This window comes from Mixophyes fleayi, chromosome 5, assembly GCF_038048845.1.
Source record: "Mixophyes fleayi isolate aMixFle1 chromosome 5, aMixFle1.hap1, whole genome shotgun sequence".
Lineage (NCBI taxonomy): Eukaryota > Metazoa > Chordata > Amphibia > Anura > Limnodynastidae > Mixophyes > Mixophyes fleayi.
Window position 1 is genome coordinate 31,072,963 of NC_134406.1, and position 18,282 is coordinate 31,091,244.

At 43.2% G+C, this 18,282-nt stretch overlaps 1 protein-coding gene across 1 annotated transcript in view; it reads left to right on the plus strand.

Annotated features, from left to right (window-relative positions):
* The window catches only part of ARMC3 (armadillo repeat containing 3), a 97,999-nt gene that overhangs the window by 15,925 nt on the left and 63,792 nt on the right, over nt 1-18,282 (plus strand). Inside the window, exons 4-7 of the mRNA XM_075211226.1 lie at nt 10,603-10,728; nt 15,187-15,255; nt 16,667-16,842; nt 17,826-18,020. Of these exons, the coding sequence (XP_075067327.1) occupies nt 10,603-10,728; nt 15,187-15,255; nt 16,667-16,842; nt 17,826-18,020 (566 nt within the window). The remainder of the gene's footprint in view (nt 1-10,602; nt 10,729-15,186; nt 15,256-16,666; nt 16,843-17,825; nt 18,021-18,282) is intronic.

The following is an 18,282-nucleotide window of genomic DNA, read 5'->3' on the forward strand; positions in this document are numbered from 1 at the left end:
CTATATTGTGCATATTACTGTGGATCGTGTATAAGGTGCCTGTGTATATCCTGTGTTGCAGTCTTCCCCCGTGCACCTCCTCACATATATATGCAGTGGTACAACTTGCTGATGTCAGACCACTGATCCCTGTTTCCGGTATCACCTGTTCCATTATCCTCTCACAGAGCAGTGGTACAACTTGCTACCGCAGACCACTGACTACCTGGATACCTCCACTTGGATTCCATTCCTTCACTCAGACAGCGGTACAACTTGCTACCCGCAGACCGCTGACTCTCATCACCTCCTTGTTTCTGTTGGACATTCCACCTCACTATAGCAGTGGTACAACTTGCTATCGCAGACCACTGACTACCTTCACGTGTCCTTGTCCATACAGTTCCTTGTGTATCATTACCTCATTATTACCAGTGTTGCTAGTCATAGACTTTCCTGAGCATCTCATCGGCCATCATTTCATGTTCCGTGATCACCCAGCTACCAGAGTACCCTATTACCATCTACATTGCTCTGGTAAGCCTACCATCTGGTGATCCCTGGGTAAAGACTCCTAGTGCCCGTGACAGTAAGATCAGGCCATGACAGACCCAGATGTGGAACCTACCGCCAAAGAGATGCTGCAACATCTGGTTAGCCGTGTGGAGCAACAGGATGCCCGCCAACAGCTGTTACTTCAGTGTTATCAGTCATTAACCTCCCAAGGTACATCTGGACAGACTGTGACAGCTACTACTGAAGCTCCTGTGCTTTCCTCCGTTTCCCCATTGCCATCCCAGGTGTCTATAGCTTCCACGCTTCACCTGCCTACTCCGTCAAAGTACGATGGAGACCCCAAAACTTGTAGGGGTTTCCTTAACCAATGTTCAGTCCATTTTGAGCTCCAACCTCAAAATTTTTCTACCCATCGTTCCAGAGTGGCCTATCTTATCTCTTTGTTTTCAGGACAAGCCCTGGCTTGGGCCTCCCCTCTGTGGGAGAGGAACGATCCAATATTACAAGATAGTGCCAAATTCATTTCTACATTCCGAAGTGTGTTCGATGAACCAGGTCGTGTGACCTCCGCTGCTTCCAGCATCCTCCGTCTGCGACAAGGATCTCATACTGTAGGCCAGTACGTCATTCAATTTAGGATCTTAGCCTCTGAACTTCAGTGGAACACTGAAGCCCTAGTTGCCGCCTTCTGGCAGGGGCTTTCCGATAAAATTAAAGATGCACTGACTACCCAAGAGCTTCCTTCGTCACTTGAAGATTTGATCTCTCTATGCCATCGTGTTGATATGAGATTTCGTGAAAGAGAGGCTGAGAAAACGACTTCTGCTAAAGCACCTTTTCGCTCTAACCCTCAATTTCGTCCAGTGTCACCCGCTGTGATTCCCATGGAGATTGGACGTTCCAAGTTATCTTCTGAGGAGAGGAAACGAAGAGTCAAGAATAGACTCTGTATCTATTGTGCTGATTCCACTCATGTCCTCAGCTCCTGCCCTAAGAGATCGGGAAATGCCAGGCCCTAACTAGTTCTGGAGAGGTGAAGTTAGGGTCCCTGGAGTCCTCTCCATCGTCTATGAAATCTAAAGTCTGCGCTTTTGATGTGACTATTTCCTTTGCTACCAAGACCTTTGAGTCACAGGCATTGATTGATTCCGGAGCAGCAGGAAATTTTATTTCCAAATCGTTAGTTAATCAATGGTCTCTACCAATGATTACCTTAAAAACTCCCATTACTGTGACGGCTATCGATGGATCACGTCTCATCAACGGTCTCATCACCCAGAGTACGTCTCCAGTAACCCTTCAGATTGGTGCTCTGCATCATGAAGAGATATCGTTTTTAATTCTTCCTGTTACGACAAGTCCGATTGTCCTAGGCCTTCCATGGCTTCAGTGTCATTCTCCCCAGATTGACTGGCGCACCCCTCAAGTCACGTCTTGGGGGCCTGAATGTCACCATCATTGCCTTTCCCAAGTCATTCCTCTCAAGGTACAGCAAGCTTCCATTTCAGCTATTTCACCGGGACTCCCTCCTCAATATGCTTCATTTACCGATGTTTTTGATAAAGCTCAGTCTGAACGTCTTCCTCCTCATCGTTCTTGGGATTGTCCGATTGATCTTCTTCCTGGCAAGACTCCTCCCAGAGGCCGGGTCTATCCACTCTCGTTACCTGAAACTCAAGCTACATCTGAATATATACGGGAGAACCTCCAGCGTGGGTTCATTCGACCTTCCACCTCGCCCGCTGGAGCTGGGTTCTTCTTTGTCAAAAAGAAGGATGGATCATTACGCCCTTGTATAGATTTTCGTGGACTCAATGCCATTACTATCAAGAACCGGTATCCCATTCCGTTGATCACTGAGCTATTTGACCGCATTAAGGGAGCCCGTATTTTTACTAAGTTGGATCTTCGTGGTGCTTACAATTTAATCAGAATCCGTTCCGGTGACGAATGGAAGACGGCGTTTAACACCAGAGACGGGCATTACGAATATCTGGTAATGCCTTTCGGGCTATGTAATGCCCCCGCTGTTTTTCAGGGCTTCATCAATGAGATTTTTCGGGACTTATTATATGTATGTGTCGTCGTCTACCTGGACGACATATTGATTTTTTCACAGGACCTGCCTTCTCACCACCAACATGTGGCAGAAGTCCTCTCCAGGCTACGGAAAAATTCATTGTTCTGTAAATTAGAAAAATGTTCATTCGAATTACCCCAGATTCCATTCTTGGGGTATATTGTTTCCGGAGTTGGTCTGAAGATGGATCCTGACAAAGTAAATGCTGTACTACATTGGCCCCAGCCAACTACTCTTCGTGCCATCCAGCGTTTTTTAGGTTTTGCCAATTACTATAGACGCTTCATTCAAGACTTTTCTTCCATTGCATCTCCTATTGTGGCCCTGACTCGTAAAGGGGCTAATCCTAAGCAATGGTCTACTGAGGCTATTCAAGCCTTTCAAACATTAAAAGAGTCCTTCTCTTCGGCTCCAATCCTTCGTCAGCCTGATGTGACACTCCCTTTTTTCCTAGAAGTAGATGCCTCTAATGTGGGCTTAGGAGCTATTCTCTCCCAACGCTCGGAACAGCAAAAATTCCACCCTTGTGCCTTCTATTCTCGGGGTCTCCTACCCGCAGAGAAGAATTATACCATCGGAGACAAGGAATTACTGGCTATCAAAGCCGCATTAGAGGAATGGAGATACTTGTTGGAGGGAGCTCGCCATCCGGTGACGATCTTCACGGATCATAAGAACTTGTCATATCTCCAGTCTGCCCAATGCTTGAACCCTCGTCAAGCAAGATGGTCTCTTTTCTTTTCCCGTTTTGAATTAATAATTACCTTCAAACCAGCTGCCAAGAACAAAAAAGCTGATGCCTTATCTAGAGCCTTTGCTACGTCCTCTGATATAGAAGAGGTTTCCAACCATACCATTCTAGACCCCAAATGTATCTCACTGGCTGCTTCATCCACCAAAACGCTACCATTTGGGAAGACCCTCGTGCCTCCTACTCTAAGGAGGAAAATCCTTTCGTGGTTCCATGCCTCTCGTTTTTCTGGACACGCCGGTGAACACAAGACTTTTGAGATCCTCTCTCGAAGTTACTGGTGGCCTTCAATGAGGAGAGATGTCAAAGAGTTCATTGCTTCCTGTGAATTATGTTCGCAATTCAAATCCTCCCGCAGAACCCCAGCAGGGTTGCTGCGACCACTACCCATTCCGTCCAAACCATGGACCCATATTAGTATGGATTTCGTTACTGACTTACCACCTAGTAAGAACCATAACACTATTTGGGTCGTAGTGGACAGATTTTCGAAGATGGCTCATTTCATCCCTCTGTCTGGTTTGCCTTCCTCGTCTATCCTGGCTGAACATTTCATTAAAGAGATCTTCCGTATCCATGGATGTCCATCTGAGATTGTGTCTGATAGAGGAGTACAATTCGTGTCCAGATTCTGGCGAGCCCTTTGTAAAACCTTGGGCATACGATTAGCACTCTCATCTTCTTACCATCCACAATCCAATGGACAAACCGAACGTGTCAATCAAGATCTTGAGACTTTTATAAGGATATTTTCATCAGCCAATCAAGACAACTGGGTAGAGTTACTCCCTTGGGCTGAGTTCGCCCATAACAACATGTACCATGAGTCATCATCCAAAACTCCATTCTTTGTGGTCTACGGTCACCATCCGTCTTTTCCGGAATTTCCTGCCCTCCCGCCCACCCAAGTTCCTGCGGTGGAGACTGTTTGTCAGACCTTTAAAAATATCTGGTCTCAGGTTAGAACCTGTTTGAAGAAGACATCTGTCAAATATAAATCTTTCGCTGATAAGAAGAGGCGGGCTATTCCACCACTAAAAATTGGAGATCGTGTCTGGTTATCCACAAAAAATATTCGTTTGAAGGTTCCATCCATGAAATTCGCCCCTCGTTTTATTGGTCCATATAGGATCATTCAAGTTATCAATCCAGTATGTGTGAAACTCCTTCTTCCTAAGAGTCTTCGGATTTCTAATGCCTTCCATGTATCTTTGCTCAAACCTCTTATTATCAACCGTTTTTCAACTCCTCCCTCAGCTCCGCAGCCAGTTCAAGTCCATCAGGAGGAGGATTTTGAGATTACCGAGGTACTAGATGCAAAAATTTCGCGAGGAGTCCTCCACTTCCTCGTTCATTGGAAGGGCTTTGGTCCTGAGGAGCGCTCTTGGATCAAAGCTGAAGATCTTAATGCTCCTGCCCTTTTGAAGAGGTTTTACTCCAAAAATCCGGACAAGCCCGGTTCCAGGCGTTCTGTGCCCACCTTTAAAAGGGGGGGTACTGTCACTCACCGGACCGTGAGTGCCTCTTCCCGGACATTTAGGAACCGTGGCCGTCCACCATCCTGAGGGTCTGCGCATGCGCAGCCCTTTTCTATACTTCAGTGTATACCCCTTTAACTTAATTGGCAGATCAGGCAACCTCCCTATATTAAGCACCTGTGGTCACTACCACGTTGCCTGATCTTGGAGTCTCATTCCTCATGAGTCTCTGAAGGTGTTCCTGTATTACTTGTGTATTCAGTGCTGCTGATTCCTGTGGTTTCCAAACCACTTCTACTACTGTGGTTCCATACCACTTCTACCATCAACTTTATCATCATGACTGTTTGCTGATTCCTATCCGCTGCCTCCGTGCACTACAGTCTTCTACACCACTTCAACGTTATTTTATATCAATGTGACTGTTTGCTCATTGCTATCCGTTGCCTCCGTGCACTCCAGCTTTTACCTCACTCACCTGCTTCTCATCAAGTCTGTTTGCTGATTTCTATCCGCTGCCTCTGTGCACTACAGTCTCCTGCTTGCAACTCGCCTGTGTTCAACATCGTGACTGCCAGCTGACTACTATCCACTGCCTCTGTGCACTACAGTCTCCTGCTTGCAACTCGCCTGTGTTCAACATCGTGACTGCCAGCTGATTACTATCCGCTGCCTCCGTGCACTACACTCTCATCTCATCTTTGCTGTGACTTCCTCGAGACTGCCGCTTTTCATTACCATCTGCTACACTTCGTGATCTACAGCTCCGGCCCTGCGCTGCACTCCTGTTTCCCATCGCTGTTGGTTCCTGTGGTTGCTACTGGTTACCTCCGTGTGCCGCTGAGTCCTGCCGCTGTGGTCAGCGCTATCGTCCATCTCCTGCTGATCCACTCTCCACGCCTTCACGTGTTCCACTGGCCTCTACCCTCCTGTCAGCATTGGATTTGTATCTCTTCTACTACCCTCTGCTGGATCATCTCCATTCTCCTGGGTTTCCTATGAGTCCAGTTCCACGTGTTGCTGACTCCTGTGGATTCGTGTCCCTGTCGGTCTACTCACCTGTGCGCTGCACCTGCTAGACCGCTGCTTCTCCTATCCAGGGACTTCCTATCCAGTCGGCCTCCAGCCGCTCAGGTACCGCTGCAATCCCATCTGACTGCTACTGCTGAACCACGGTATGCATACTTCTCATTGACTGTGCTGTGTATTGCATATCTTGCTGGACTGTGTTTGGTTCTCTCTGGAGTCTGCTATCCGCTGAGTCTATTGCCATCATTGACTGTGTTATCATTGTGCTGGACTACTTCAAGAGACTTTCTAGATTGCAGACCTGATCAGTCATTTACATATATATATACCTATATTGTGCATATTACTGTGGATCGTGTATAAGGTGCCTGTGTATATCCTGTGTTGCAGTCTTCCCCCGTGCACCTCCTCACATATATATGCAGTGGTACAACTTGCTGATGTCAGACCACTGATCCCTGTTTCCGGTATCACCTGTTCCATTATCCTCTCACAGAGCAGTGGTACAACTTGCTACCGCAGACCACTGACTACCTGGATACCTCCACTTGGATTCCATTCCTTCACTCAGACAGCGGTACAACTTGCTACCCGCAGACCGCTGACTCTCATCACCTCCTTGTTTCTGTTGGACATTCCACCTCACTATAGCAGTGGTACAACTTGCTATCGCAGACCACTGACTACCTTCACGTGTCCTTGTCCATACAGTTCCTTGTGTATCATTACCTCATTATTACCAGTGTTGCTAGTCATAGACTTTCCTGAGCATCTCATCGGCCATCATTTCATGTTCCGTGATCACCCAGCTACCAGAGTACCCTATTACCATCTACATTGCTCTGGTAAGCCTACCATCTGGTGATCCCTGGGTAAAGACTCCTAGTGCCCGTGACAATTGGCTTACAATATGCCATGTATTTTAGGTTTATTGACATACTAGAGTTGTCTGTGTAACACTGCCACCCACTGGACACAGTAGTGTTCGTTCGTAAAGACCACCTACTCTGCACAGTAATGTCCTGAGGCTGGAACACTACCCCCTCAGCATAAAGATTCACTTGAGAAATACTATTGTCTGCTACCAAGTGTTAGTCTCAAAATGCTATCTAAGCTACACACAACATTCACTTCTGAAGTACTGTGCACTCTATACACAACATTCACTTCTGAAATACTGTGCACTCTATACACAACATTCACTTCTGAAATACTGTGCACTCTATACACAACATTTACTTCTTAAATACTGTGCACGCTATACACAACATTCACTTCTGAAATACTGTGCACTCTATACACAACATTTACTTCTTAAATACTGTGCACGCTATACACAACATTCACTTCTGAAATACTGTGCACTCTATACAAAACATTCACTTCTGAAATACTGTGCACTCTATACAAAACATTCACCTCTGAAATACTGTACACTCTATACAAAACATTCACTTCTGAAATACTGTGCACTCTATACACAACATTCACTTCTGAAATACTGTGCACTCTATACAAAACATTCACTTCTGAAATACTGTGCACTCTATACACAACATTTACTTCTTAAATACTGTGCACGCTATACACAACATTCACTTCTAAAATACTGTGCACTCTATACACAACATTTACTTCTTAAATACTGTGCACGCTATACACAACATTCCCTTCTGAAATACTGTGCACTCTATACAAAACATTCACTTCTGAAATACTGTGCACTCTATACAAAACATTCACTTCTGAAATACTGTGCACTCTATACACAACATTCACTTCTGAAATACTGTACACTCTATACACAACATTCACTTCTGAAATACTGTGCACTCTGTATACAACATTCACTTCTGAAATACTGTGCACTCTACACAACATTCACTTCTGAAATACTGTGCACTGTACACAACATTCACTTCTGAAATACTGTGCACTCTATACAACATTCACTTCTGAAATACTGTGCACTCTACACAACATTCACTTCTGAAATACTGTGCACTGTACACAACATTCACTTCTGAAATACTGTGCACTCTATACAACATTCACTTCTGAAATACTGTGCACTCTACACAACATTCACTTCTGAAATACTGTGCACTCTACACAACATTCACTTCTGAAATACTGTGCACTCTATAGACAACATTCACTTCTGAAATACTGTGCACTCTATAGACAACATTCACTTCTGAAATACTGTGCACTCTATAGACAACATTCGCTTCTGAAATACTGTGCACTCTATAGACAACATTCGCTTCTGAAATACTGTGCACTCTACACAACATTCACTTCTGAAATACTGTGCACTCTACACAACATTCACTTCTGAAATACTGTGCACTCTATAGACAACATTCGCTTCTGAAATACTGTGCACTCTATAGACAACATTCACTTCTGAAATACTGTGCACTCTATACACAACATTCACTTCTGAAATACTGTGCACTCTATACACAACATTCACTTCTGAAATACTGTGCACTCTATACACAACATTCGCTTCTGAAATACTGTGCACTCTATACACAACATTCATTTCTAAAATACTATGCACTCTATAGACAACATTCACTCCTAAAATACTGTCCACTCAGGGGCAGAACTAACGAGCTCTGGGTCCCGTTGCAGAGAAGCGGGCAAGATGGAATTAGAGAACCAAGGCCCACAGTTCGCTAGTTCCAACCCTCTGCATCTGTCGTGCAGCGGGGCCCATTATCTCCATGGGCTCCGTTGCACCGCACCTGCCGCACCAATGGTAGTTCCGCCACTGTGTCCACTCTGTATAAACGCATTCACTCCTGGAATGCTGTCCACTCTACACAATGAGCCTCATTTAAAGACACATACATGAACCAAAGGTAGAAGAAGAGGGACACAAAATAAGCGTTCTTGTGCGCACATGTTGAGTCAGATGTATCCCAAGATGCGTCCAACGCAAAAACAGTAGCATTTGCACCAGGCGTATGTCATGTGTACAAGTGTGCATACTTACACCTAAGGGATAGCGCAGAGATGGTTATGACAGTGCAAAATACAAGGTTTTGCTCTGTGTACATGACCACACAGCAGTTCTCATTTTCTATTCAGTTTTGCCATTAGTAAAGCAATATAGTGCTCCGATTTTAAGAATGCGGGTGCCCAGTGAGCTCAATGATAACCATCACTGTACTGATTAAATAAATGCAATGCAGGTAACTGACCACTTACATATGTTTTGCATATTGTGTGATCTGAGGTTTTGCAGTGGTTGTTAGTGGCTGCATCTCTCCCAGTCTGACTAATATGTTTCTTATCTGGGGCAAGCAAGATTTATAATAATTACTATGAATGATCGTGTGTACTGGGTGAAGCTATTAAAAGCTAGTCATAACATTTCACTTTCATTCATATGGATTGCCACCTGTTACTGTTAAACAGATTGTTATTTCTGATGTCTCGTTAAAGGCGAGTAAAGCTATAGTTGAATACATAAAAGTAACCTACAACATTCACATTTACATAGTTACCGACAATCCCTAATTACCAGGGACTGTCCAAATGGTCAAACTATTGTCCATTTCCACATTACTTTAGTTTATTGGCGTGTACATGCCATGGTCTAATTTATGTTCATATTTTGTTTTTTTTTCAGGGGAAAATATTTGCACGGGGCATTCTAAATATAGGCGCAGATTTATCAAACCTTCTAAAAAGTAAAAGTGGAGGTGTTGCCCATAGCAACCAATCAGATTCTAGTTATCATTTATCTAGTACATTATAAAACAGTGATGGGCAACAGACGACCTTAGGGTGGCGTGCGGCCCTCTGACCCTTCACCTGTGGCCCCCAGCCCCTTCCTGCTTTATTGTAGTTTGTTTGTTATAGTCTGTAACACTCGTGTAATATGCCTGCTGATGTGTTATTACAGATAGGTGTCGCTTTCTTTGATTAAATGTATTGTTTTAATTTAATTTGTTGCCACGGGCAACATCACCATTTTCCATTTCTTAATGGATCGACCCTTTTTATATATTATATGTTTATATGTTGGAATTATACAGTGTTTGACCTGAAATTCTAAAAGCAATGCATTTAATGTATTTATATATATATATATATATATATATATATATATATATATATATATATATATATGAGATAAATAGGCCAGTTAGTGGTATATTATAGATGTATATTAGTGGCACTATCTAAGCTATGCTTGTATGCAATGAATAGACATTGGTTATGTATGATGCCAGATTATGAAAATATATTTTAGACATTAAGTCAGGGGCTTGGGTATATTAAGGGTGGAGGGTATTGTTAATGCAATTTAGATTTATGCTTCAATATATCTACTCCTAAGTCATACAGAGTTATGCTGACACTATATTTGATTATAAATCTTGCACTGTTAAAGAAAACTTAAATAAAGTATATGTTAAAACACTTAAAAGGATTTATTTAAACAATTGGAATATATAAATTCAATAGTCCTTTATGAGTGATAGATATTATCAGATAATATTTCTACAAACATATAAAACATCTAATTTAATGGTATACAAAGTGGTGTGGAATAAATCCTGGTACATTATGCACAATTGGGCTAAACAACAACAGCACAGTGCTTAGTATCTGTTATTATCATTATATCTTCTTATTACCTGAGCTTATTTCACTTAAGATGCATTGTACTGTTTGCTTTTATTGCTCTCATAAAAAGCTGCAGCTTCCTCTGAATAACATTAAATTATTTATTCACATTCCTCAAGGAGATGAAAATAAATTAAAACTTCTTGGACTCGGAGCGTTGGAATCATTATCTAAACTCATCTCCCATGAGGATAAGACAGTGCGCAGAAATGCCACGATGGTGTGCGGCATCATGGCATCACATAGTAAGTCATTTACAGTGTTTATATAGGGTACAGACTGGTTGGCTGATCTCATCTAATCTACTAGCCGTATACACTGCAGCATCAGGCCTGATATTGCAGCAAAACGACCATGATGGTTCCCTTCCACCTGTGTGCGTGGCCAAATCGAACATCCTGCTGATTGGCTGAACGGCAAGATTGACCAATGTAGGGCTGGCTTTCAAGTTTATTACCGGTTAGATCTCTGAATAGATCATAGATTATTTCAAGACCCGTGTTTATCCTAGAGCACAAAAGTTATACAATGAGAATATTGGTCATTTTTGTATGAGATTTGGGAAACTAATTGTACACATATGAAGTGGTGGGGTATAGTAAGGACAGTTATGGAAGCAGCCCAGGGCCTAGGAACAGGGGCGGACCTAGATGTAATTTTTAGGTGGGGCGATTTTGCATAATCATGCCCCTCCTTCATTCTGATTGGCTGGCCCCGCGAAAAGCCCACCCACCACCCGCGATTGGCCCCACCCCTTCCACCCGTTTTGATCGGCGTCTTGGACCCAATTTTAAAGGTCTTGTACTTGTAGGGGGGGGGGCGATTGCTCCGATCGCCCCCTCCCCCAGATCCGCTACTGCCTAGGAGTGTTAGGGACCCTCTGCTATCCTTGTAATGCATGTATTCAGCAGCAGAAGATTGTGTGCCTACAACGGGCCCGAGCAGTGTTGCTCACTGGATCGGTGTAACAACATGGTGCTATGAACACGTACTGTATATATGTAATAACAACCAATCAGCCTATGCTTTTATTTGCTGACTGCTTTACCCAAACTTGACATAAAGGGATTGTAAAAACAAAAGCATTATTTGCTCAATTATTCCTAACCCAAGTCATTTATATATGCTATTCTTGTTTGATATTATTCTTTTATACAGGCCTTATGGAGTTGTGTTGGCCACCTCCTTGCCTGCTCTCTGTTATATTTTTGACTCTTTCTGAGCCATCCCACACTCTCAGAGACATGTTGTCCTGCCCTCAGTAATGTCACTGATATCCCCTGCCACAAGGCCACGCCCCCATGGTATTGTGTTGCGATAGGATTATCACAGTTCAACATGGGTGACAGGAAAGTGGTATAGGGAATAGAGAAGAGTAACAATGACAATTTTAATGAATGAAGAGATCCGAGAGCAAACTTACTAACAACTTCACAGAAACTACTTTAAAAATAATATTTTTTTCATTCATTCCACAATATTTGCGTAAGGGAAAAAAAATGTAGAGTCCCATTTAAAGGGTTACGTACAGGGTTAGATAAAGGGCCACATTGGCCTGGGGCTGAAAATTTTAAAGGGCCTATTGTGAGAAGTGCTGTCCCACCGGAGGTGTGGCCAGTGATGTGTGGGTGTGGCCAGCAGTGTGTGGGTGTGGGCAGCACCAAGGAGGGCATAGCTTGCTCTTCCCTCCAATCACCTACATCTCCCTCCCATCTTCCCTTATATAAAGAGTGCACCAATAACTGGTTCACACAGCATGTATGTAAAGTGAAGAGTGGAAATACGTCCCAACTGTCCCTCATGATGGGACAAGCTCCTGGCTAATCAGGATAGTCCCCTAAATTCAGGACTATACTGATGGAATTGGGACAGTTAAGAGGTAAAGGTATGTTATTTTATTGACCATTGAAGACAAGATTACAAACAATGGCTGATTTATTTTTATTTATAAAGTGCTTTAACAGAAACATACATGAAAATTGCTTTTCAGGTTGTCAACATTGAACAAAGTACAAAAAGCTGAAAACAATAAAAAAAATAAAAAAAAATAAAACTTGAATCTATCTATAAAAATATATAAATACACTCTGTTAGGATACTGGGTTTATCTGGCCCAGTTCTACTAACTTCACACTGGCTGGCGTCCCAGGGGTGCCTTACTATGCCAGGGAAGCTTACCCAGTACCTTCTAGCGTCCCTATAGTTACTCAGGCAAATGCAGTTAGTAGAGTACAATAGTATCATTTATTGTAATAAAAACAACACTAGAATATTATATACAAATGGTAAATAAATGCCAGGCAGGTTTACCACAGCATCTGTCCCCTACCATATTAGCTTAAGGAGATACAGTTACCTGGCAGTCCTGATTTGCAGAATCCAAAATCCATGAATTTCTTTTAGCTGCAGATGTAATCCATTGGTAGAGAATGAAAACTCAAGACCAGCTACCCTGCACCTTCCAGCAAAATCCTCAGAATCGACCTCCTCCTCCCCTCGAGTGACTCCTTATATCCAGGGTCAAATTTACACACTGCTTTACCCTCCCTGGGCAAATCACTGGCTCTTTCCTTCTTGAACATTGGTGGGTGCTGGACTAGGGGGTTGGATGGGGAGTAGAGATGAGCTGTAATTCTACAGTGGCTCCCCTGCTAGGTTCTAGACAAATGTCTGGACTTGTCCTGTGGAGGACAATGGATACTAATTGGCCTTCCCCACCTACAGATTTAGAATAGCACTCAGCCCCTCCCAAAAGTAACCCCTTTCACTACTTTTTGATGTCACAGGATCCCCAGCTTTTCCATGCTTCCTGTAGAGAAAGGAGGGGGAGAATGAATGTAGCTACAGGCCCCTCACCTCTATCCTGGACACCACCTGATCCTTTCCCATAACCCACCTGGCTTCACTTTAAGAACAATGAATAACAGCTTCACTGTAATATCAGCAATATACAATAAACAGTATACATATTTACAATGAGCTACAATGTCCCCTTATCCACATGCAATTAGACACTGCAGTTGTACTCTTGTGAGTTGGGGAAAAAAACAGGGCTATAAGAAGTATACTTGTCACACTCCACATTTTGTGAGGGACGGGCTGGTTAAGGTGTTATCAAACTCATTTCGTCACACCATACGCTTTGTTTCATTACCCCAGAAACTGTTGATTTCTTGGGATTTTTACAAACAACAGTCTCTAGAGTTTACAGAGAACGGTGCTCAAAACCAAAACCAAAAACATCCAGCGAGTGGCAGTTCTGTGGGTGAAAACAATGAGAAACATCAAGAGAATGGCCAGCCTGGTTTCAGTTGACAGGAAGGCGACAGTAATTCAATTAACCATGGGTGGTATGCAGAAGAGTATCTCTGAATGCACAGCACATCCAAACTTGAAGTGGATGTGCTCAAGCAGCAGAAGACCACAAAGCCCCTTATGGCCTCCACACAATACAGAGGGTAGCCTGGTGATCGTCACACAGTACATACCACCCTTGGGACTGCCACACAACACATAGAACCCTTGTCACCACCACACAATACAGAGGCAACCTTGTGACCAACACACAATACATAGGAAAACCTTGTCACCACCACAAAATACAGAGGGCAGCCCTGAGACCACCACCCAATACAGAGAGAAAAATATTCCCTGTCACATATTCCCTGTTGGGCCTGTTGTCACATATTCCCTGTTGGGCCTGTTGTCACATATCCCCTGTTGGGCCTGTTGTCACATATCCCCTGTTGGGCCTGTTGTCACATATTCCCTGTTGGGTCTGTTGTCACATATCCCCTGTTGGGCCTGTTGTCACATATTCCCTGTTGGGTCTGTTGTCACATATCCTGTTGTCACAATCCCGTTGTCACATATCACCTGTTGGGCCTGTTGTCATATATCCCCTGTTAAAACTAACTTGTCCCTACCTGTTGTGTTAAGCACTGGTGACCTCAGTCTGGGACGGGGTGGGAGTTGGTACAGCATGAGTCACACAACACGAGTCACACACAGCCGTTGTAGGCACAGCCCCCACCCCACTCAGCAACAGGCAGCCTCGCGATTGGCTGCCTGTTGTTCTCTAATCGCCCCACATTGCCATAGCCCCAAGCCCTCCTCTCCCTCCCCATGCCAGATGCACTCACACAAAAAAAATGCCACTCCTGGCTGGCCTGGGCCTATTTCTGCGGAGAGGCCCATTGTTAATCCGGCCCTGTGTTTGTATGTATGTATGAACATGTGTGTCTATGTATATCTACGTGTGTGTGTGTATGTATGTGTATATGGGTCCTCGCGATAGACAATCATATCAGAACAGAGGCCGCTGACTTCCGCATCATGTGACATCCTCTGCACAGTGCAGAGACGTCACGCAGCATGGAGGGAGTGCACTGTGCTCTCCCTCCTTCATCTGTTCGGCACCTTTGAAGACCGCAGGGCAACACATGTGGCCCTCCTCCTCTTTCATGTTGCCCCTCACTGTTCTTGAAGGTGCTCGATGTAGCAATCATAGCAGTACAATCATACAAGAAATGTATATTTGGCATCTCAGCATAACACAATAACCTGGTTAAAGGTGACATTTTATTAAATAAATGTCATAAAATATTCCATACAGCCTTGTTAAATAATAAAAGTCACATGCAAGTTAACAAATTACATTATGTTAATCATTTTTTCCCACCTTTTCTTCATGTTTTTCACAGATGATGTTAGGAGATTGATACAGAAGCTGGATATTATACCTCTGCTAATTGCTCGTCTCGCCCCAGAAGGTAGAATCTGCAAAATATTTTGTTGACAAATCCAACCATCTGCTCAGAAAGTCTCCATGTAACTAATAGCTACATATGGGGATTACATAAACTGGTTGTGCAGCATGCATAAGACGATGCAGTGTTTTGTTGAATATACCTCTGAAAAGGAGCCTTAGGGGGAGAACTAGCGATGTGCAGCATACTGCCTCCGGAACGGTTCGTGGAGACAATTCCCAGCGATGTCCGGCCTGAAATCTCTGCTCATTTTTCCTTGCATATCTGTGGGAAATTACCAGAGATTCCTCTACCGTAGTGACTGGTAGTGTGCGGAGCCAGACATCATGGTAATATCCAGCAGCACATCACTAAGAACTGACTTATCCCCTTAATGTTGCTATTGAACTTATGTTACTGGTAAATGGTTAATGTAGCTGGATAGAACTCTTGAAATATTTATGCCATACATTTGCGTCCACCCTTAAGCAGTCATTATCAGTTTGGCCTATACCAGCAGGGGGCGTGGCCACAATGACGTGTGAATTCCGGCACTAAGGTCCCTCCATTCAACTCAATTAACTGGCTGGGATCCGGGAGGTTGCCCTGCTCTCCCGTGAATCCAGGAGGACTCTCAGAAATCCGGGAGTCTCCGGGACATTCTGGGAGAGTAGGCAACTATAATTTATACTGACCAAAAAGACTCCATAACAAATAAAAAAATGACATTGTAAATTAAACTTCCAAACTTCTTATTCAGAGCAGATGGATATTTATAATCCATCAGTGTCCCTTCACATTTTGCAGTAGTTCTTAACTAAAAATTAGGATTTGCCAAAAAGCCATGGGTTTTTTGCTTTATTCTTACCAGACATCCCATGACCCGTACAAAAGTACTTATAATTTACACTAAGGTGTATATTATTCTCTATATAGAACATTCTCAGTTTGGAGTAGTAAGCAATACCTTTACACAGCAGCATGAAGCTAATTTACTCTTTTAGGGTGGGGTACCCCTTAACCACATAATTCTATAATAAATATTAGCCTGCCCATGGGATGATATTGTATTATTTACATACCTCCCACAGGTCCGCTTAGTATGGTAGAAAAGGGGACATTACAGTTTAGGGTGGGAGACACGGCTTGGTTGGATCAGAGATGTGGGCTAAAATGTCTCTAAAACTGAATGTTTGGAGTTATGTATTTAGAAAGATGAACCTGTTTGTACAAAGTATGAAAGTGTCACTTACACACAGTGGATACAGTGAGCTAACACATAATCATCAGAATGCATATAATGCACATAGCCATGCACACTAAATATGTCACTGACCTCAGAATGGATTAAAGCACACACAATATTGTTTTGTGCAATGCCTATGATTTCACAGCATACAAAATGCAATCATATTTTATTTTTGTTCTGTTGCAGAAGAAGTAGTGGTCCATGAATTTGCTACACTTTGTCTTGCATACATGGCTATGGAATACACCAGTAAAGCAAGAATATTTGATCTGAATGGGTTAGAGCATCTCATCCGATTGTTAGGCAGCCCAGACCCCGATGTTCAGAAAAATTCTGTGGAATGCATTTATCTGTTGGCGCAGGTAAAAATATATTGTCTCTCATGTGACCTCTGACAAGCATTACTGATAAAGTACCCATTTTATAGAGAACAAACAGCATGAGTAGCCAGGAAGGTAATATTATCCAGGTTCGTATTCTGTGCCATGTGACCAGGGATGCCATGTGACCAGGGGTGCCATGTTACCAAGGGTGTCATGTGACCAGAGGTGCCATGTGGCCAGGGGCGCCGATAATGATGGGGTTGGATGCGGCTCCAGCTCAGTCCGCCCCTCCAACGCCCCATCTGAGCTGTAGGAAAGTGTGTAGACGAATAGCTCCTATAGGTCCTCATGGTCACAAGCCTCCTAGGCTGCGTGCACAGCATCTGCCAGTCTGTGGGCTCACACCTTCCAAGCCTCCAAAAGCAGCATTGTCTTTTACCATGGCTGTACAAGCAGCCTAGGGGGTCCCCCAAGAAGGAGCCGCTTCAGGGCTTGAGATATCAGTTGGCGGCCCAGCATGTGACTTATTACTTAGCAACATATGTAAACAGAAAATGGTATGCAATTGTAACATAACAATCACAGTTGTATAATTCACTAAGGTAACAGTCCACATGGAAATAATGTCAATCAAGGATGTGATCTTTTACTTCACTCAGTTGATTTGTTACTCAGACTCACACCTATAAATAACAATGAATAAATATGGTTTACAATCCTTATAAAAATACACAAATAAGTTGAAATTGAAATCCTGAGTGCCTTAGGATACAAGCTTTGAAACTCATTTATCCAAAAGACCTCTCTCCTGTTTGTATCGTTCAATACGATCAACACCACTCTGTGTCAACCAGCATCTTTTCAATCACTGGAAATCACTGGGAGTGTGACCCAAATCTATGTAATGTCTGTGTGCTGACAACAGCGTTATAGATATACAGTCTTGTGTCTTTTGTGTTGTTTTTATAATGTAAAGAAGACCACAAGGACCGTCTAGTTATATAATATTACTTCTGATGCAGGACTTCCAGAGTCGCTCTGCGATCTGTGAGCAGAATGCTGTCCCCCCTTTGCTGGGGCTGCTGACATCGGACTATCCAGCTATCCAGCTGTTGTCTCTGAAGGCCCTTAGCAGTGTCAGCTGTGAAGCAGAGTGCAGGCTAGCGCTAAAGGAGAACCAGGCTTTGGACCATCTTCTAAAAATCCTGGAAGCAAAGGTATGGGGGTTTTTTTTTTACAATTTGCAGAAATCCATGTAAAAGTAACATTTCATTTAAACTTTATTTTAAATACTCTAACGCATAATAATAAAGTAAAACAAGTAATCCACAATTTTGCTGATGATTTCCTTACTGGGGTTACTGTGTTTAGTCTATAGGTGGACATTCGATTTTAAGTAAACCTTCGAGTTAATAATGAAATATAAGTGTGACAATAAATGGAGGTTTCCTTATAGAATGACCTATGTCTTTATGTGTC